This window comes from Heloderma suspectum, chromosome 1, assembly GCF_057233095.1.
Source record: "Heloderma suspectum isolate Gila_16-S chromosome 1, 16-S_ref, whole genome shotgun sequence".
NCBI lineage: Eukaryota > Metazoa > Chordata > Lepidosauria > Squamata > Helodermatidae > Heloderma > Heloderma suspectum.
The window spans coordinates 74159786-74180662 of record NC_139458.1 but is presented as its reverse complement, the minus strand read 5'-3'; the positions used below and the strand labels follow the sequence as shown (position 1 = coordinate 74180662).

The following is a 20877-nucleotide window of genomic DNA, read 5'->3' as shown; positions in this document are numbered from 1 at the left end:
AAAGTCCCACTATTTGCAACAGGGTTCACTTCCAAGAAACATAATATTGCAGCCATTACGACCGAAAGCGCGAGGTTCTTTTATGTACGCAGCCCGAGGCAGAGACTCCCTCGCAGTGGAGGCTGGTGGCTCTGTCGTCAGTGGGGCTGTGCATTTGCCCTGGGTTTGTCAGAACGCTAAAGGGGCTATCCAAGGTGCTGAACCCTAATCCCAAGCTGGTTTCAGCCCCTTGGATAGCTCCTTTAGAGTTCTGGCTTGTTCTGACTAAAAACCAGAGCGGCTTCACAGCCCCACCAAAATCGGAGCCGCCAGCCTCCACTCCTCCGTGTTACCTTGATCATTCTTCCTCTACTCCCCTTTATAACTTCTTACTAGCCGCACCCCCCCTCGGATTCACCCCCACTGCCAATCAGAGAGCATCTTCGCCCGCCCGCCCGCTCCTGAACGGCCAATCATCTCCCCTGTCCGCCGGCCGCCCCGCGGAACAGCCACGTGACGCAGCCCCTTCCACCCATCGCTTGTCTGCGTAGCAAGGCTACGTGACTGAGGCAGTCCCGTGACGGGTCGAGAGGACGCGTCAGAGATATCCCGACGCTTTGGTTTCCCCGGCGCGGGAAACAACACGATACGTGATAGGCAGCCACGTCGACCAATGAAAAAACTACAATCGGTGCAGAGGCGGGACGAAGTGGACGCGCCCTGAGGGCACCAATTAGAGAGGCGAAAAGGAGGAAGCCGGGGTGCTGGCGGGTCGAAGTGGCTGAAAGCTTCCGAGGCGCGAGGAAGGAGTTTCCCTGTGAAAGCCCCCCCCGGGAGGGGGAGTGTGGAGCGTTAGTTATCCAAGGTGACTGAGGTGGGTTTTGCGCGCGCCGTTGCCTCACTAGGAAAGGGGGCGGGGCGGTAGGACGCCCCTAAACCACCGTTGTGGTCAAAGGCAGGGATGAGGCGGTGTTGAGGAGCCGGGAGCGGGAGGAGCCGGGTGGGCTCTTTTGAGGGACCGGAGAGTGTTTGAGGAGGGAAGTTCGGAGTCTTCCCGGGAGGAGCGTTATTTCCTCCCCCACCCAGCCGCTGTGGAGGCTTTACTTGGACTCGAAGCACCTTGTGGCTGCGGAGGAGAGGCGGTGTGGCATAGTGGTTAGAGTGCCAGACCGGGACTGAGGCAGACCCAGGTTTAATTACCTCTTTAGCCATCGCAACAAAGACTAAAGACTAACAAGACTCTTTGTTGTTTTTGCTGCAGCAGACTAACACGGCTGCCCTTCTGGAGACCACTCGGCCAAGCACCTCAGTGGGCGACCTTGGGCCAGTCACGATCTCCTAGCCTTAGTCACAATCTCCTAGTCTTTGTTGTTGTTCAGTCGTTCAGTCGTGTCCGACTCTTCGTGACCCCATGGACCATAGCACGCCAGGCCTTCCTGTCCTGCGCTCTCTCCCGGAGCGTGCAGTCTTAATTAGTCATAATCTTAGTTTTTCTATGGAAAAACTAGGTTCAGTGTGGTGTAGTAGTTCAAGGCTATAGAACTCACTGGGGCCCCATCTACGTGAGCCTTTGACTCCGGGGTGGCTGTGAGTCGAGGTCCTGACATGACGCATTCGCCACTTTGCAGCCATCCATAGTTTTCTCCCGGAAACTGCGGACTTCCGAAGTGACGTTTTGCTGCAATTTTTCAGGTTTGCTGCAAGTTTCCCGGTGGTTGTGGGCTGTCTTCCCCAAACCGACTTTGCATTTTGCGGTGGGCGTGTTGTAGGTGTGCATAGCGCTTAGGTCACTCTGTGACGCCCCTTCGCTCCCCCATCCCTTCGCAGCTGTACAGTTACAGAGGCACAGAGAGGGGGTTTCAGTTATTTAATCACACTTTTGCACATTTTTGCAGCTTCGTATCTTCGCAACAGTTGCTTTTGGACTCATTCCCCAAGGGCTGGGGGGGGGGTGTCTTGGTGGAGGACCATCTTCATTCTGGCCACCATTTCGGAGCGATGGGTAGGCACATACCACTCGCACTTGTGAGTGCGAACTATCACAAGAGTCTCGAGCTGGGGAACTGAAAAACAGATGGCGTGGAAATGAAGGAACACAGAACAAGCAATTTTTAACTAACGAGGGAGAGAAAGACACAACAGAACACCTAAAATACAAAACAGCCAATGAAGTGTTGCACCCCCACGCTCACGGGGCTGCACAGCTGTTCATTTAAGTATAATGGCAAAAAAAGGGCACTGCCAGTCTGTTAGGGAAGCCTGCAGTAAATTGCAAGGGATGCTAGTTCAAAGCCACATTATTGCGCAGTTGCGATGGGGTGGGGGGTGAAAGCGGTGCCATGTAGATGGGGCCTGGGTGACTTCAGGCCAGTCACAACCTATTCTTCCTCACACGGTTGTGGGGATAATATGGAGAGCAGGAAGATCCCTGCAAGAGGAAAAAAAGGCAGAATATGAATGTAATAATAAATAAATTTGCATTGGAAAATTTTCTGATGCACTAGACCTATCTAGTTTAGCATCTTTGCTTTATTTGTATTTAGTAAACAAAGCTAAAAAATAAATTACCCCATATTAATATTTTGTCCCAATATGCCACAAATATTTGACCTGAAATATTTGAGGGGGGGAATTAAAGCACACTTAATGGTGTTTAAATGATATTTTATGTAGATTTTTGTTGAAATACTTGTAAACATTTAAAGACAGTAGCATGTACTATTCTTACTTTATTAAATTTAAGAAAATAAAAGTGTTGAAAACCACTGGCACACTGATAAAGAACTATGTGTGATATGCTGACAGCTCATCTCTTTCAAGAGAGTTCAAGTTGCTTCCACTCAGGTTTTTGGGGCACCTTCAATTTCACTGTCACAAACTATTAGTTCTATTTGACACTGAGTTATGTATGTATTTCAGTTTATTCTCTCACAACATGCTAGGGTTAATCACCTGAAAAACATTAATTACAACTCTAATACTGCCAAGCTTCCCTAATATTGTATTTGCAGTTGTCATCCATTCGTTACATTTGAACTTATGAAATGGAAGTTTCTCCACAGATAAATTAAGCTCTGGAAAAATTTACACCCCACATCACTGTATTTTATGTTAGCTTTATGTTTTATGAGCTTTATGTACGGTATCATTGTTAATTGCAGAAATGAAGAGAAATGGTTGGCGAGGCAGAGAAAATCATGTACGGAGCCATCGTAGGCAAACCTACAATCCCCAGCCATACAGAGTGCGCCATCACTGGAGCTATACAGAAAGGCAAGTGTATGTAAATGGGCTATTTAAAGGTGTGTCTCAGATATTTACAATGAAAGCAAGACTCCCACCGTACAAGATAATTTGCTGTTCTAAAGTTAATATAAGTACTATTGCTTATAATATCTCTGTATGGCTGGCAAATACCTGGATGCAATAGTATTTGGAACATTCCATGTTTAATTTAGTTATTATTAGTGATGCTGTTAAATCCTTGAAAAAAAATAAAGGTTCAGAAAGTAGATAACTGGCATTTTGGCCCCGTCCCTGGACCCAGAGTCAAAGCCAGATCCTTACATCCATTTTCCTCCCTTTACTGCAGCACCTGATGTGAGCTTTCCATGCCACAACCTTCCTCACTTTAACCAGAGCATGGCACCAGTATAGACAGCAGCATCCAAAGATGCTGGGAACCATGGGAATTGTTCTTAAAGTTCCTGTCTTTTCTGGAGTAATGGAGGCCATCCCTCAACACCCACCAAGCCCCCTTCTTGCCAGTTGCCCTCAGTAAGTTAAGGCAAAGGGGGATGGCAGGGAGGACTCATGTTGATTGCTGCAATAAAGGGCCTGATCTCCTCCACATCCAGTTTGGCTCCAACTACCACTTGTATCCCAACTGCCAGTGGTCCTGGAATTGTGGAGTTGAAGGGAAGCATATTCTGGCCCCATCCATTGGCCAGGGGACCATGAGCTTCTGGGTTATGTGGGTTTATATATGTTTCTGTGCATTTCTACTGTAAGCCACCTTGTGGGTCATTTGACCAAAAGGTGGACTATAAATATTTGAAATAAATAATGAGAAACATAAAGTTGGTAGAGCTTTAGTTCTGAGGAAGGTATATGTTGCCTGAGGTAATGACATTTCTTGAAGTCCCCCTTTATTCACTCTTAACACTTCTACTGATTCTTATATTTTATATTTTGTGCTTGCTTCATTATTTAAACTGTCTAATATTTTATTAACTCTTACTCATGTATGTTCTTTTTATAGGTATGAACAAGAAGAATTGCAAGACTCACAGAACCCAGGTACAAGCCAAACTGAATCCCCCTCTACATCTTCCAACATATGCCAGAGCTCTCCAGTGCCTGGTAAGGAATGTGCCAAGAAAGCTCTTACTACTTTCATGAATTTGAAACCTTTGATGTGTATCTTCATTCACCGTTTCAAAGGATATTTGCTACCTGTGGCTGAGGAATATTTTAATGTTAGTCTAATTTAAGTCCCATTTGTTTCAGTGGGTCTACTCTAAGTAGGACTAATGTTGGATATAACCCAGTGTTATCAGTTTCAAGTTGACAGGTTAAATTGACAGAAGATGATTGCCTTCTTGTAGCCAAATACGTTTTTTCAGGTTAGGTTATTATTAACAAAAATCACATAAATTGCATTTTCCCCACCAAACTATGTTTATCAGACAGATTTCTTTGGTCCCTCTGATACCAGACATGTTGCCAATTCCAATAACTGAGAGTGAGATTTCCATCTTCATTTCAGTACATAAGAACAGCCCTGCTGGATCAAAAAAAGGGTCCATCTGCATGATTGACAAATAATTCCACAACTAAAATCATGGGTTTAATCTGCTCTTTCTAGAATCTGAGAATCTTGAAATAACACACAGGGGAAACTCTTAGATCTGGTCAGTGACATCTTAGGAAGGTGTTTATCTTTTAAAAGAAGGGAGCCTCTCTCTATTTTGGGGAAATATAATGTGCTAAATAACTTATGAACAAAGTTAGAGTATTCATGTACAAGGTTTAGAATAACTATGCTGTCCCTATTCTACTTGCAGAACTGTGTCTGTTGTTTTTCTTTAATTGGTTCTTTGCATTGTAAGTAATTACTTAGATCTTTCTTTCGGGTGAATAGCCATGCTGATTGTAACCAAACCAACAGCAGCAGTATCCTTAACGTTGAACTGGAACTATGAATGATTTTCTTATTACAGAAAGTAGCTGTCTGAAATTCTACAAATGTTTGCCCTGTGCTATGTCGTATAGATTATGAGGAAGGTAAAAGAGGCTCCTGCTAGCAGACTCTGTTTGATTTCTTTTTAAGAATTACCAGGATTTTACTATGATCCTGCAAAGAACCGTTATTTCCGCTTACTGCCTGGGCATAACAATTGCAACCCTCTCACCAAGGAGAGTATTCTGCACCGAGAGATGGAGTGTCAAAGGCTGAGACTCCTAGAAGAGGATGACAAATGTATAAAGGCAAGATAAAAATTTCTCCTTTAAATTTCACACAATAGCCACAATCCAGTTAAACAGTTGATCTCAGTGAGCTTAAGGGTACCTAAGCCTCGGATTTAATTTCAGTTTAAATTTCTCTGTTTGATATACATTCTTTTTGCTTTAATGCACAAGGAACATGATTGTGTTGTATCTTTCACTGTTTTAAATAGAAAATATCCAGATCTGGGTTGAACTCTTCGATCATCTTACGCAAAAGGCAGTTAGGTTTATTTAGCTCTGTCAGCTACTGCAGGTAAGATTACTTAAAATCTCATGTTGCAGAGTTTTTATGTGAAGTATTGCCCTTAACTTACTGTTGTAGACCTGCAGAAAAGGAAGTGTATTGGGCAGAGCAACCCTATGCTCTCTGATGGAGCACTCCAATAATCCAGTGTTCTGGCAGACACCCAGCAAAGCAGGAGCGATGGAGGCAATCTTCACCTCTCCATCCTCCTTTCTGTTCCTTGTTTTTACTAGACATGTTTTGAGCGCTTCTAGTGGAGTTGCGGAGCTGGGAGCTGGGAGGCTTCATGATGATGCATATCCTCAGTGCCTCCCTGCTCCCTCATTCACATCTTCACCTAAGGTTGGAGCTCCAACCTTGGGTGAGGAAACCGCTGAACCACTGCAAGGGACAGGGGGAAACAATCCCCTTTCAGATTTCCCTTTCCAAGATCATAGCAGTGTCTACAGCCTCAGAATGGGAATTCCAAAATATCCTACGGTCCCTGGGACATTTTCCCAGGGACCATCAAATTTCTCCCTAACAGACTAAAAAGCAACTCCAGAATATCTATTTGATGTAGATACATTGTTTCTTGTGGGTTTATCTGTATCTGATTCTGAAATACATAATGGGTAGATCTACAAACCTTTATCTTTGTAATTATTTAGTTTGTAGTCCTCTATCTGAATAATCATTTGTGTGACTTGATGGAAGAAATAATTATTGAAATATTTCTTGATCAAATGTTGACCTTCCCTCAGCTCAAGGTATTCTAAAAATAGTGTATGCAGCTCATGTATACATGTAATGACTCTTTGTTAGACTAGATTCAATTTTAGGTAAACAGTCTTAATGCTATTTCATTGCAGTGAAATCCCTCTTTTCCTCAGTATGGCTTGGGAAGGTTTGAGCAATCAAAGAAATTGCTCTAAAACAGCACTTTGGAAACACTGTCTTTTAAACAGCTGTTGCCTCTGACATTAAATAGCAATTTGTAGTTTGATTTTCCTTTTTCCCTCTTCCTCTTATGTAGGCTGATCCATGAATTAAAGGTGAATTGTATGCAGAGAAGGAAACTAGAAATTGAGAGTCCAGATTCTTCAGTTTCTGGAAGCAACAATTTTAAACTGATAGCAGTATGTTGGTAACCTTATCATTTTATGTTGGAACAGACATTTATCTTTACTTTAGGGTTGCAACATGATCTTATAGCAAGGATTATTTCTTTACTCCATTCTTAGAAAGTCCCCTGCCATACATTTGGAAGAATGGCAACCACTAACTAGACCTGCAATGTGGGGTGGAGGGAACACTTGGCAAGTGTTAATCTGTGACATCTGGGGAGAACAACTTCCATTTTGAGAGGGGTATGAAATATTCATCTTCAATGCTTTGTGAATGTGACCTCTACATGGAAACAAGCCCACCTCAGAGCAATTCACATCTTGCTTTTGCAGGCAGACACTGCCTATGAGAGAATATTCACAGTGAATGATGTAGAGCACGGAGGCTGTAAATATGGTATTGTCAACCTCAGTGGCTTGGGGAAGGATTCTCTTACTGTGGAGATGTACGACAACCTCTATTTCACAAACCGCAAGGTACCATCATGTCCTTCGTTCGAGATTATAATGTATTCATTCTCTTTGACTCTTATTATTAGTCAGGATTCTTTTTGTTAAACTTTGTACATCACCTAGTGATTTTAGACACGTGATAATGAATATTGTTATTTAACTGGGCTTTACAAAGCTGGGAGAGTGGGTTGGGGAAAGGAAGACATGGAAAGAATTAAACAGTAGAAGGCCATGACGGGTTTGGACAACATGCCACAGCTTGTCATGGGTTGGGCACCAGATTGCATATGCAACCCCCAGTTGGGGATTGTTGTGTCTTGCAAATTTAACTTGCTGGGTTCACATGACATAACAACTTGCAAGCAGGGGTTTCATAGTCAAAATGGCAGCTGTACATGTCACAGCCTCACCATGGTTAAATATCCCAAAGTGAGCTGTCGTCTCACATGAACAGACTCTATAACTGCAGTATCTATAATGAATTCCTTCAGTTCTTGTTCACAGTAGGAAAGTTCTGCCCTAAACAGAGATGTTCTGCACTTAAACAAAATATTAGTGAGGAACTGATTGAATAGCTTATGAAGGTAGTTTTGACATGCAAGAGCTTCTGATGTCTAGGCTGCAAATATGTATTTGGCAGGTGGAGTTCAACCTATTCTGGATAAGCTTGCACTCCCACTAAAGGAACATGGATGTAGATTCACAGCAGAGTGCTTTCCACCAGTTTGGGTGTGCGCCTCAGTTATCCATGCTTTAGTAGCCTCCAGATTAGGCTACTGTAATTCATTATATGTGGGACTGCCTTTAGTTCAGAATACAGTTGCATGGCTGCTAAGTGGGACTGGGCATTTTGGAATGCTAATCTAGTTCTTTCTTTTTTCTTTTAAACAAATCAATGAATGGAAATTTTGTCAGTTTAACGATAAGTCAGTTATCGTTAAATGGCTGCATGCTACCAGAAATTACATTGAAAGAGTAGGTAGGACCTATCCATCACTAAGGAACAGGTGCATTCCCATTTTTCTGTCTGATTATATTCAATCTGAAATATTGTCACTTTCTGAGACTTGTTTTTGGTTTTCTGACACTTTTCCCACTAGTTTTTCCAGTTATTTTGGTTGCATTCATCAATTCTATTCCCAATAAGCTTTATCTTTTTCTTTTCTTTTTAAGGTGAATTCTGTGTGTTGGGCCTCACTAAGTCATCCAGATTCCCATGTTTTATATCCTTTTCATTAAAGCGAAGAAACTCTGGCTAATAAGCATGTGTGTTACAAAATCACCATAGCACAGAGATAACCTGCTTGTAGTATCGAATCCCCTTTGAACAATAATTGCAAATAGTCATACAGACAGGCTGTAGTAAAGAGGAGGGATAGATACTTGTCAGACATCACACTACAGGTATGAAGCAGATGGAAAGCAGGTTTGCACAAAATTCTGTAGTGATTTGAAGGTGAGAAGAGACCGATAAAAGCTACTACCTGATGAGGGGACTCAAGATGCATGCATAGTAACATGATTAGAGTAGGATGTACACTAGACTCCTTTTGTTTGTGAGGCACAACTGTGCTGGTATTTTTTCAAAATGCACACGCTAACAAATACGGCTTAGTATCCACCATTGTTATAACACGATCGAGTGCCATACACAAATGCTGTAATTGCGGGAGAAGTCAGAGGAATTTGAAAGGTCGTGTGTGTTGTTTATGTTTGTAGTGCGAGCACATGCCACAAGCCTCAATATAGTGCCGCCATTGCAGAAGAATAGGAAGGCATACTGCCATTTCAGTTTGTTTTCCCCCTAGTCTGTTTAACTGCATGCACATCTTTGATGCTGTGCAGGAATGGAGGTTTAAAAATAGTGTGCTTATTCACGGTTGCACAGCTTTGTAGGTGCACAGTGAAAAATAGCCGGAGGGAAAATAATGAATGAGGAGAAAGATGTGGGGGAGAAGGGAAGGGCAGTTATGGTGCCATTTTTGGTGTTTGTTCTTTAAGTCCAGTAACTGCAAGTGCACCTTTGTGGCTGTGCATAATGGTTTAAAAATAAATTGTGTGGTTATTCACGGTTGCACAGATTTATAGGTGCATGCTGAAAAAATAGCCATTAAAAATCACTGATTTTCTGCCCTCATCCCAGAAAAATCAGTGTGAGGAAAGAGCAGGGAAAGGGAGGAGGAGGAGAAAGACATGGGAATGGGGAAGAAGGTGGAGAAAAATGCTGCAAAACCGGTTCTGCAACTTTAAAGCCACTCCCACTGGTAAGAGTTAGATTACTGCTAGATTGGAACACATGTCTTTGTAGTTCATGAAAATTGCAAGTACCAAAAAAGTAGTCTTAAAAGTAGTTTGTGAAAATTGAGAATATTGAAGAAATAATGTCAGCACAATAGGGTTTGGGGGCGGGTGCCATGTGTCCCACGTGGGTGCCAGACATTAGAGTACTGGGATAAAATGCTAGTGTAAATTATTAGCTCTGAGAAGCAAAAGTAATCCCTCAGGCCCAAATCATAATATTTGCCGCAAGGTGTCAAGTTGCTGGCACTTCTCTAAAATCTTCTACAGTATTGAAGAAGAGTTAAACAAGGAAGTTATGTCCATTTTTGTATGGCTCTGGAACAGCCTTCCCCAACCTGGTGCTCCAGATGTTTTAGTCTAGAACTCCCATCACCCTTGACCATTGGCCATGCTGGGTGGGACTAATGGGAACTGTAGTCCAAAACACCTGAAGGGCACCTGATTGGGGAAGGCTGCTCTAGAAGACTATAGCTTCCTATTCTAGAGATTTTAAATCAGATTAAGAAATATAAATTCTAGCCAGCATTGTTTTTCCCCTTTTATAGTGGAAAAAGGATGAACATCTCTTGTTCCTTGTTTTTCTTTCCATTTGTGCTAAAATTATAGGGTTCAGAGATTAGAAGTATTGGCTTCAATGAAAATAAATAGGAGTAATCACTTTAAAGAAACCCCATGAGGCTTGCTTTATGCTGTGTATTGAACAGTTTGAGATTGTCTGAAAGCTTCTGTTTTCTAGTGTAATATGTATTAGTGCTGCTGTGGCAGTACTAGATCAGCTTCTCAGGTTGATATTAAGTGACACATTTTGCTCCTGTGAGAGCTGTTTGTATTGCCTCTTTAATATCCTTAACTGCCTCCATCAAGCTGTGCCTCATGGGCATTGCAGAAACTCTAGGCTGTGCCAGCCTGCTCCCAGCATCCTTGTTCAGCAACTCTAATACAGGTACTGCACACAGATATCCTATATGTGGGGAGTCACTTTTTCTAGCTCTTCCAGTGATGTTGTCTAAGTCATAGGAGTAAGTGCTAATGCTGCCTTACATCCATAAGGATATGAAGAGAACCCAGAACTGAGCTTTAATGGCAAATTTTATTTGTGAATGTTGCAAAGCAGAAGTTTATTTCCTGGCCAATAGAGCTGAGCACCTCCTTTTAGTATGTGTAAAAAATATGGCAAAGTGTTACCTGTTGAGCTATTTTGTCCAGGCTGTTTGAAGATTGGTGTGGGATGAAAATGTGGTCCACAGCTGATGTACAGTACCATCAGATTCTGAGTGCTTGCATTTATGACCCTGAAATGAGGGTGTGCCCACAAAGCCGGTATGAGAAGTGAAAATGAAGCATTTGGAAAGTTTCAGCAGACAGGATTTAACCTGGATATTGGGACAAAAAACATTCCATCTGTATAGTATTTCCATGGCATTACATTTTGGAGAGCCAAAAGTCGGGTTTCTCATACAAATAACTGTGCGCCCGAGCAATTTACTTGCATGAGAAGTATAATGTCTAAAATGAGGACTTGAAGAAAAGCTTAGTGGCTCCTTCCATGACTACAAAAAAAATAATAATCACATTTTAATCACAGAAGTCTTTTCAGATTCCTGACTTATGACATTAATTTAAACACCTCAAATCTGCCCTGGCTCTAAGGCTGGCCAGTAAAACACAATCAGAGCCTGTAACTTGCCCCTCCTTTCTTCTGTATCATTATCTGAAGCATGTTCTTCAAGCATGTTGATGTTCTGCCACTTAAAGGGGCAAAGATATAAGTTACAGAAAATGAGATTTTGGAATGCATCGTGCAAATATTCACCATAATTCCTTCACCCCAAAGCAGTGCTACTAAAATCAATGGACCTGTTTTAGAGTAAGTGCAAAAAAAGCCATAATTCACCTGTCAAAAGTACATCAGGTTTTATTTAGTAATGAGACATAGGTTGTTCGGTGTGGTAGAGGCAGCTCCATTGTTTATTCCATTTAAACATTCTGAAGCTATTATTATTATTATTATATTTCTATACCACCCCAGAGCCGAAGCTGTCTGGGCGGTTTACAACAATTCATAAATACAACAGCATTACAGGAAATACAACATGATAAAAACAATCTAAAAAATTTTACACGAAAAATTAAAACAATATAAACAGCTAAAAACTATAATATTGTTAATGTGAATAATGGAGTGGCATCCAGTGTATTCCCAGGGGCAAACCTGATGTGGAGCATCATTTTCACTTCTTAGTGATGCCTGACAAGTTATTTCCTGTTTCTTTTAGGAGACCAGCCTGGAATGTTGTGCAGCTTCAAGATCTCCACAGCCTGGTCCTGTGCCTGGTGTCTGAATCCTCAGGCTGATAACTGCTTTAGCACAGGTGAGAGAGAATAACTTCCCACTTCCATTATGGAGCTTTATTACCCACCTGGCACTGATGCTTTGTTTACCTTAGGTTTAAGTCAACGAGTCCTTGTGACCAATGCAGTGACTGGTCATCGTCAAACATTTGGTACCAGCAGTGATGTCCTGGCACAGCAGTTTGCCACCCAGGTAGGTGAGATTTCTTTGTGAGACAAGCAGTCCCTGATCTCTGCAAATAGGAAGGAAATGAAAGAAAAGCTACATGTGAATAATTGCCATATGAGGGCTGCTTTAAATTTTACTCATGGTAAGCTGTTTGTCCAAATTGATTTTCTGTGAGGAGAAGTTTACTTCAACTGTGCCACTGCACACTGTTATTCAGATAGGCTCTTATTGATACAAGCTTCATGTCATCTGAACTCGGCCATCAGAGGTTATGTGAGGGTTGTTTAACCCTCACATAACACCTGGTGGCTGGGTTCGCATGAGATATTGCAACCCATCAGGAGTTGCATATTCAAAATGGCATCCTGCATGCATCACAGCTCATCGTGGGTTAAATAGCCCATGGTGAGCCCAGTGTTCCTTGAGAACTGGGCCATTATGTTTCAGCTGCCAACCCCTTGCTCTTACCAAAACTAATTTAGTAGGTGACAGTAATTCCTCAGTGGTAAATATTTGATCAGTAGAAAATGTACTCCTACACTGAATCTTTACTATAGAAACCATATACGTGAACCAGTTTTGGGGATACGGTAAAGGTATAGTGTGATGTAGTGAATTGAGTACTGGACTTGGATGAGAAAAACCTGGGTTCGAATCCCAGTCATGAAATTTGCCTTGTTTTCTATCTATCTTCTCATGGTGGTTGCTAGGATAAAATGGGGGTAGGGGAAGAACCCATATACATCATCCTGAGCTCCTAAGGAGAATTGGGTACAAATCTAATAAGGTGGTATTGAAGATTTAAGACTAATTAGAAGGTGGCTGTACATTATTTGGAAAACAAATACATTTCCTCCTTGGCTTTTCTAGACTCCAGTCCTGTATAATGGCTGCCGTTCGGGGGAGGTTTTCAGCATTGATGTCCGTCAGCGCAGCCATAAAGGTCAAGGATGGAAAGCTGTTCGCCTCTTTCATGATTCAGCAGTCACATCTATTAACCTTTTGAAGACTGAGCAGTACCTCATGGTTGCAGACATGGCAGGCCAGGTAGAGATTGGGGTTTTTTTTTAATAAAATGTTCTGTATAATATTTGTATTATTCCCACACATTTACCCACACATTCCAAGGTGTGTTTTTTTTTTTCTTTTCTTTTCCTAAAGTGATGTGTTCATTCTGTTACTTTGTCCACTTGCAGGTAAAACTCTGGGACCTGAGAAAACTAAAATGTGTGAAGGAATATAGAGGTCATCACAATGAACATACCGTTCTTCCTTTGCACATCAGTGAGGAAGAAGGGCTTCTTACAGCAGGTATAACACATGGTCACCCACAAAAAAAATGGAGTTTGCCTAAGGATAGGCTAAAGGCTGCGGAGGCATGGGTGTTTGCTCTGCTGGCACAAGGAAAATGAAGGATCCTTAAATGTATATGCTGGCTTCTAACTTGTGAGCATAAATAGAAAATAACGATGTACTGGTATTTATGTACTAGATTTGTATACGACCCAACTAGCAAATGGCCATGAGGCAGTTTACAATCATAAAACACAACACAAAAATAACCATAAATAAATAACATGGCTCAATAATACAAGCATCAAAATAATAATTAAACATTAAAATCATTGAGGAGCCAACAGTAAAATTAATGAAGCAATTGATTAAAGGTTAAATGCCTGCTTGAAGAGGAAAGTCTTAACCTGGCATCTAAATGTATACAGTGAAGTCTCCAGATGGATCTCCCTGGGAAGGGCATTTTATAGATGGGGTATTTGAATTATGAAGAAACCTTAAGTAGTTTGCAGGAAACATGTTTAGGATGTTGTCAGGTTTTCCAAAAATCTACTTTCCTCCATGGGAGTTCTATTACTCTTTTCTCCCACGTACCTCCTTTCTGGCCTGGTGTTTGCTTTGTGCAGTTGATTGAGATTTCTGCTCTCCTTTGACATTATCAGATGCCCTTATTCATTATATGCTAAAAACGAGAGAGAAACAGGTGTCCTTTTCCCAGAGGAGAATCTTTTGTTCCAGGCCTTCCTGAGCTATCCCTTAACAGTTCACTAGAGGTGTTAGACCTGATTTTAGCTGGAAAAATTCTTCAGACATGTCCCTTTTCAGGGTTTACTCAAAGACTGGTCCTAATTTAGGTGCAAACTAAACTCTAACAAGGGTAGAATCATAGAATAGTAGGGTTGGAAGGGGCCTATAAGACCATAGAGTCCAGCCCCCTGCTCAATGCAGGAATCTAAGTCAAAGCATCCTTGACAGATGGCTGTCCAGCTTCATCTTGAACGCCTCAAGTGTGGGAGAGCCGACTACTGCCCTAGGTAATTGGTTCCATTGTTGTATTGCTCTTAACAGTCAGGAAGTTTTTCTTGATGTTCAGCCAGAATCTGGCTTCCTGTCATTTGAGCCCATTCTTCCATGTCCTGCACTCTGGGATGATCGAGAAGAGATCCTGGCCTTCTTCTCTGTGACAACCTTTCAAGTATTTGAAGAGTGCTATCATATCTCCCCTCAGTCTTCCCTTCTCAAGGATAAACATGCCCAGTTCTTTCAGGCTCTCCTCATAGGGCGTTGTTTCCAGTCCCCTGATCATCTTTGTTGCCCTCCTTTGAACCCTCTCCAGTTTGTCTGCATCCTTCTTAAAAGCGTGGTGCCCAGAACTGGATGCAGTACTCCAGATGAGGGCTAACCAGTGCTGAGGAGAGGGGAACTAGTACTATACTTCTATTCATGCAGCCCAAAATAGAATTTGCCTTTTCTGCAGCCACATCACAGTGTTGGCTCATATTCAGCTTGTGATCGACAACAATTCCAAGATCCTTCTCACTTGTAGTATTGTTGAGCCAAGTATCGCCCATCTTGTAACTGTGCGTTTGGTTTCTTTTTCCTAGGTGCAGAACTTGGCATTTATCCCTATTAAATTTCATTCTGTTGTTTTCTGCCCAGTGCTCCAGCCTATCAAGGTCACTTTCAATTCTGTTTCTGTCTTCCAGGGTATTAGCTATCCCACCCAATTTTGTGTCATCTGCAAATTTGTCAGCATTCCCTGCACCTCCTCCTCCAAGTCATTAAGAAAAATGTTGAAGAGCACTGGGCCCAGGACTGAGCCCTGCGGTACCCCGCTCGTTACCTCTTCCCAGTTTGAGAAGATCCCATTGATAAGCACTCTTTGAGTCTGATTCCGTAGCCAACTGTGGATCTACTTGATAGTTGTTTCATCTAGCCCACTTTTAGCTAGTTTACTAATCAGGATATCATGGGGCACTTTCTCGAGAACTTTGCTGAAGTCGAGATATATTATGTCCACAGCATTCCCACAGTTCACAAGGGAGATGACCTGATCGTACCCTTTTCATATAGGCCTACCACATTCTGTCACTCTCCAAGGCCTTACAGCTGCCATTTTGAATATCTTGCAATGCATTGGTCCATTCATGGAGAGCTGGAACTCTCCCATGGAGTGTTCTGTGGTCTGTTCTTCCTTTGTTCCCACCTGCAGAACTGCTCTTGCTCCAAGCAGCCTCTATAGTAGGGCTCTCAGGAAGAACAAACTGTGGGGTGCTGCAATCTGAGACATGGGGAGGGCCTTGACAACTTTCCCTGAATGTTACAGTGCTTGTGCAGGTTTGCACAAGGGCAGATGAAAGCCTCAGTAGCAGAAGCTCTGTGTTGTGGAGAGGGAAATGAGTCTATACTAATGTTTCCCTAACTTCTCTCTAGCCCCAATGAGGTTTTCAAAACAAACTAACTCCATAGTTATAATTGAGAAGAAAATGAAAATGTTTCAGTGGCCATACGGCCCTTCCTGTTGGTAGCTGAAATACTGAAACGAGGAAAAAGTGGTTCTACTTGCTATATGTATAATGGCAGAACTTGGCACCTAGAAAATTCAACTAATAGGTCCTCCACTTGAAAGCACTACTAGAGAATAAACTGTCTGAAACACCAAACATAGCAGTATAATATAAGCAGAATATTTGAGACTTTTTGCAACTGACACACTATCCAAGTTAAGAATTTAATAATCAACAACTAAGAAATGTTATTTTTCATTCCATTGGATCCAGCTTCTTTTCCCAGTGGGAGCATTCCCTGAGCAGAGTTCTGTTTGGAATGCTCCAGCCAGCGAAAAGGCATTATGTCCATACATCCGCAATTGTTGTAGTCCTTCAGCCGCATAGGGCTGGTCCAAGATGTTTTGCTGTCTGTGGAAAAGAACAAAATTATGCCCCCACCCCCCGACTGGCAGTTGAATCTTACTTCAATACTGGCAATAGGGCAGCAACCTCCACCATACCTGAGGGCAGCAGGGTGGCTTAGAGGATGCAAGGCAGGCGTCCCCTAAGCGAGCCTAAGCTTAGCAGTCTGTCCTCCCAACATCTGACCACTGCGCCCTGTCCCCCAGCATGTACTGCCTGAGTTGCCCACTTCACTATGCCAAAATACAGGGCTGGCCCAGCTCCACTGTTGCCAAAATCTGCAGCAACCAACCTAGCATGGAAGAGGAAATATTTCCTCAAATGGGTATAAGTATTTAGATGCTAGAATTTTCGTCATGATTTGCATTGCTTTTTCTTCCTCAGTGGGTCAGGATTGTTACACACGAATTTGGAGTCTCCAAGATGCTTGTTTGCTGAGGACTATCCCTTCTCCACATCCATCTTCCACAGACTCTATCCCAAGTGTGGCATTTTCATCACGGCTTGGAGGCACTCGAGGAGTTCCTGGTCTGCTTATGGCAGTCAGACAGGATCTCTATTATTTCTCCTATAAGACAGATGATCCATATTGCCTGCATATCAAAGACATGGACCATCCCACCCTCCTTTGTGATTGAGAACAAAAATGTGATCAGTGTCCTCAGATTATTATTGGATTGACATGGACTGTGCTTCATCATTCTGGACCTTCTTAATAATTTCAAGAACACTTTTCTTTTTTTTCCTAGGGAATTATAAATAAAGTCAGAACTGATTATGAGGAGCATTGATTTGTTTTTGCTTTTTCCAAGCACAGTTAATTCATTATTTTTATGTATATTGTCAGTTACCATTGTTAAAGCTCATAGGAGAACATTTCCAGTATTTCTGTGTTCTTCGATATGCAGGGAGAGTTATAGGACTTGCTTGGCAACCACCACCACCCATGTAGTAGAAGAGTCATATTATTAAAGGAGAAAAACAACTTGCAGGAGTATTGTCTTCATGCAGACTAGTTACCATGAATCTAGCACACAGGGAAAACCCTCTGGTTGTACTATTTTTGTGCCTGGACTGAACATACTCAGTTACTGTTACAATATGTGCTAATTTAATATGCAATATTTCACTTGCTTGCAGAATTTGTTCGGAATGCTTATCAGTGGTAACAGGCTGTATTGCAGAGACTCCAAGGTGGGTCTGCGTATGACTCCAATGTCCTAAGAACTAGACGTATTCCCCTCCCCGCCCCCCAGTGAAAAGGAAAACATACGGCAGGGGTTTTTTTCATAACACACTTTTTTCTAAATGTATTTAGCCTTTTCTGGAGAGGAAGGGAAGGCTTGCAAATTTATGCTTAACATGGCCAGTTCACCGTACCATTTTCTGCTTTCTAAAGAAGAGCTAGATGGATTTAATTTAATTTTGAATGTTCAGCAACTTTTGCTTATTGAAACCTAGAACAACATTTTATTTTAAACTCACTTTCATTTTAAAAAGAAACCTACTTAACCTAATTTTGAAAGGTTTGTTTCATCTTTTGCTGCTATTTTCAAACAGCTACCTATTAAGATACAGGTCCTGAATTTTCACCACTGCAATATGAAATACAGAAATAGTGTTCCTTTATTTAAAAAAAGGGGGGGGGCTGAGTGGGGTTGAAGCCACAGTTCCATTCCAGCACAATAGCAAATATTCTGCAAACAGATACCAAGATAAGATAAAACCTCCAAATAAGGGGGCATGGCTTTTAGGGCAGTGGTGAGTTGAGGGAGGCATTTTATGGATTGTTTTGAGCCATTGGAGCTTAGTAGCAGGATTTGGACATATCAACACTTAATGCAAGATGGAGCCTGCAGTTCTAAAACTAGTAAGGAAGGACTGGCAGCAGGTAAAGAGCCATGTCGCTGTCATTATCAGAGCAGAAATTTAGAATCTATTAGCTGCTTTTTGAGTGGGGGAGAAAGACTTAAAACAGAACGCTAATATGACCACATTGCTATTCCCAGCCTAAAAAGTTGTAGATCATTTTAATGTCCCAGTGACCGATTGGGAAATCTTAGCAACGCACACGCTAGGCTTAGAAGTACTGAGCATTTTCAGAGGCTCCAGAAGGCTGATCAGTATTTAAAAGATAAGCTGGTAGATGTGGAAAACTGCTCTGGACATCATCCATTTTAAAGACTACTTGAAACAGAATATCGCTTTGAGGCTCTTATGGCTTAAAGATAATTTTGATGTGGCAGTGTCCCCATGGGCAACGTGACTTTGAACATGCTCATTGAGTTAACTTTCCACAGAAGTGATGAGTGGGCCTCAATGGGATATTGTGATTACACTTAAGAACAATAAATATAAGAAACTTATTCTTAGACAAAGTAAGGAGAAAACCTCCCTTATTGGTGACAGTCAATACATCACAGTATTTCAAGATTTGTCATGCAGACAATACATGAAGTAAATTCCCTTCAATGACTATTTCCATTTAAATGGATCACTGAGAATTACATCCAACATCACGCAAGAGGGCTTCTTGCACAACAGGACTTCTCCCCACTGCACCTCCCTGCATGCCCCACCCTCTGGATCACATTTGGGGTATGGTTAGGAGAATCCACTCTACCAGCAGTATTGAATACCATTGAAACAGTTTAATTGTAATTTCATCCTAGTTGTCAAAACAAAAACAAACTTTGACAAGTGTTAATGGGTCTGACCCAGAGAAGAATCTGAAATATATACAAACTCACAAGTTATAAACATCTGTGCGAAGCAAATACCTATACAGTAGAGACTCCCCCCACCGCACCTCCCAAATTGGACTCCATGTATCCAATACTGGAACCAGGTTAGATTCAGAGAGGTTGTAGCACAGGCTATGCTAGCCATGATGCATGTTCATTGGTTCTTATGTGAGATATATGCTTTGTTTTTTATTCCACAGTTGTATTTTTTAAAGTGTGGTCAAAACTGAAAACTTCCTTGGTTTGGAAGGGTGGTACAACAAAATGAATGTACTATTTTTAAAAATATTTATTCCAGACTCTTCCAATGTGTATGCTGGAGAGATAATTATGTATGTTGGTGAGATAATTATATGCCAAAAGGCATATTTTGGACTTTGCATAGCACTGGAAGAAACCCTAGGTGAAGCCCTAACCTTTTAGAGGAAGCCATTGAACAGAGTAGCAGCTATGCCAAGTCTTGTATGTTTTATAGAGAGAGCTTCGGCTATTGGGCAGTATAGAAATGAAAAAAATGAATAAATATAGCCTCACAACTTACACAGTAAACTGGGCTAAGACCACTTCTGGCCCACTTTAGATATAAATAGAACTGTGCTACTCAGCAACTCTGGGCGATTAAGTCACAGAGGACAGATGCTCTTTACAAACATTTGGCTGTTGGCAACACTCTTACGGTTTAAGATACCTGACATATGCCTCTCTCCTCAGGTATGTCAGCACTAGCTTTGTTTCTGGTCCATTATTTCAAAGAAACTTCTTACCATCAGTAATCTCTGTGGATTAAGATAGATCTTATGTGATTTAGTTGCAATAGTCTGCTTCCCTTGAACAACTTGCAATTGCTCTCTGGAACTTTAATGACTAGAACAATGCCTTCAGAAGAAGAATGATTTGCTTTGTATGCAAGTTAATCTTTAATATCTTTTGAGCAGTTGTTACAAAAATATAGATCCTGTAAGTAAAGGTGTGTGTCACAGGTACATCTGCTTTTTAAAAAAAGAAGAACATGGTGTTAAAATGGGGTACATGAAGAGAGAGGAAACTGCCATGTTTGGAATTAGCAGATAAAACATCGGAGGCAATATGGTCTGACATTCCAATTAGCTCTATTTTAAATTTAATAGTTCTAACCTTTTAGTATCTGACATTAGTTAAGATTTAGCATGTATATGGAACAGATGGTGGGCTATGTTTGGAAAGGTTATTTAGACAGAATCCATTATCTACGCTTCTGGTAGACATCCCAAAAATGCAGCGGTTTTGTTAATTAATTAATTAATTGCTAGGTACTTGGGTTACAACTTTTATGCTGCAATCCTATACAAACCTACCTGGGAGTAAGTCCGATTGAGCTCAATGGAGCTCACTTCTGAGTAGATGTGAAGGATGGTGCTGATGAAAAAAAAAAAAAAGCAATTAAAAAGATGCCCGATTATTTGGTCCATAATTTTGAAAATGTGTATTTTAAAAAATAAAAATGCTTATAAAAACTGCAGATGGCTAGCACTATCTTAAGAAGCATTTCCTCTCTTGCGCACAGGGAAAATGCCTCTGCTACCATTATGCCTGTTACACCACGTGTGCATTATCTCGTAATGAAGTAAGTGTGCTGCTTGCTTCAGAAAGTATTTTTACCTGTATGTAGATTTAAATGATTTTATTGACTAAGGGTAGAATCCAACTAAAGCCCTACTTAGAGTAGACCCATTAAAATGAATGGTAATTGTTAGTCATGCCTAACAAGTCCCAGTCATTTCAATGGGTCTACTCTAAGTAGGACTTTAGTTGGGTTCTACCCTAAATCTCATAA

At 41.5% G+C, this 20877-nt stretch overlaps 1 protein-coding gene across 1 annotated transcript; it reads left to right on the top strand.

Moving 5' to 3' along the window:
* Positions 1-672: 672 nt before the first annotated feature.
* Positions 673-20502, top strand: DCAF4 (DDB1 and CUL4 associated factor 4). Its single transcript, XM_084847567.1, has 14 exons — positions 673-853; positions 3141-3252; positions 4241-4341; positions 5312-5469; positions 5661-5743; positions 6750-6852; positions 7174-7317; positions 8467-8516; positions 10458-10537; positions 11871-11966; positions 12042-12139; positions 12986-13162; positions 13312-13426; positions 16705-20502. The coding sequence occupies exons 2-14, from the start codon at positions 3143-3145 to the stop codon at positions 16956-16958; spliced, it is 1569 nt and encodes a 522-aa protein (XP_084703693.1). The 5' UTR covers positions 673-853; positions 3141-3142; the 3' UTR covers positions 16959-20502.
* Positions 20503-20877: the final 375 nt, after the last annotated feature.

Excerpts from the sequence above, each read along its gene's own strand:
- DCAF4 (XM_084847567.1), top strand. The coding sequence starts at position 3,143 with ATGAAGAGAAATGGTTGGCGAGGCAGAGAAAATCATGTACGGAGCCAT. Across the intron at positions 4,342-5,311 it reads CCAGAGCTCTCCAGTGCCTG|AATTACCAGGATTTTACTAT; the intron begins GTAAGGAATGTG and ends TTTCTTTTTAAG. Across the intron at positions 8,517-10,457 it reads CATCCAGATTCCCATGTTTT|GCTGTGCCTCATGGGCATTG; the intron begins ATATCCTTTTCA and ends TGCCTCCATCAA.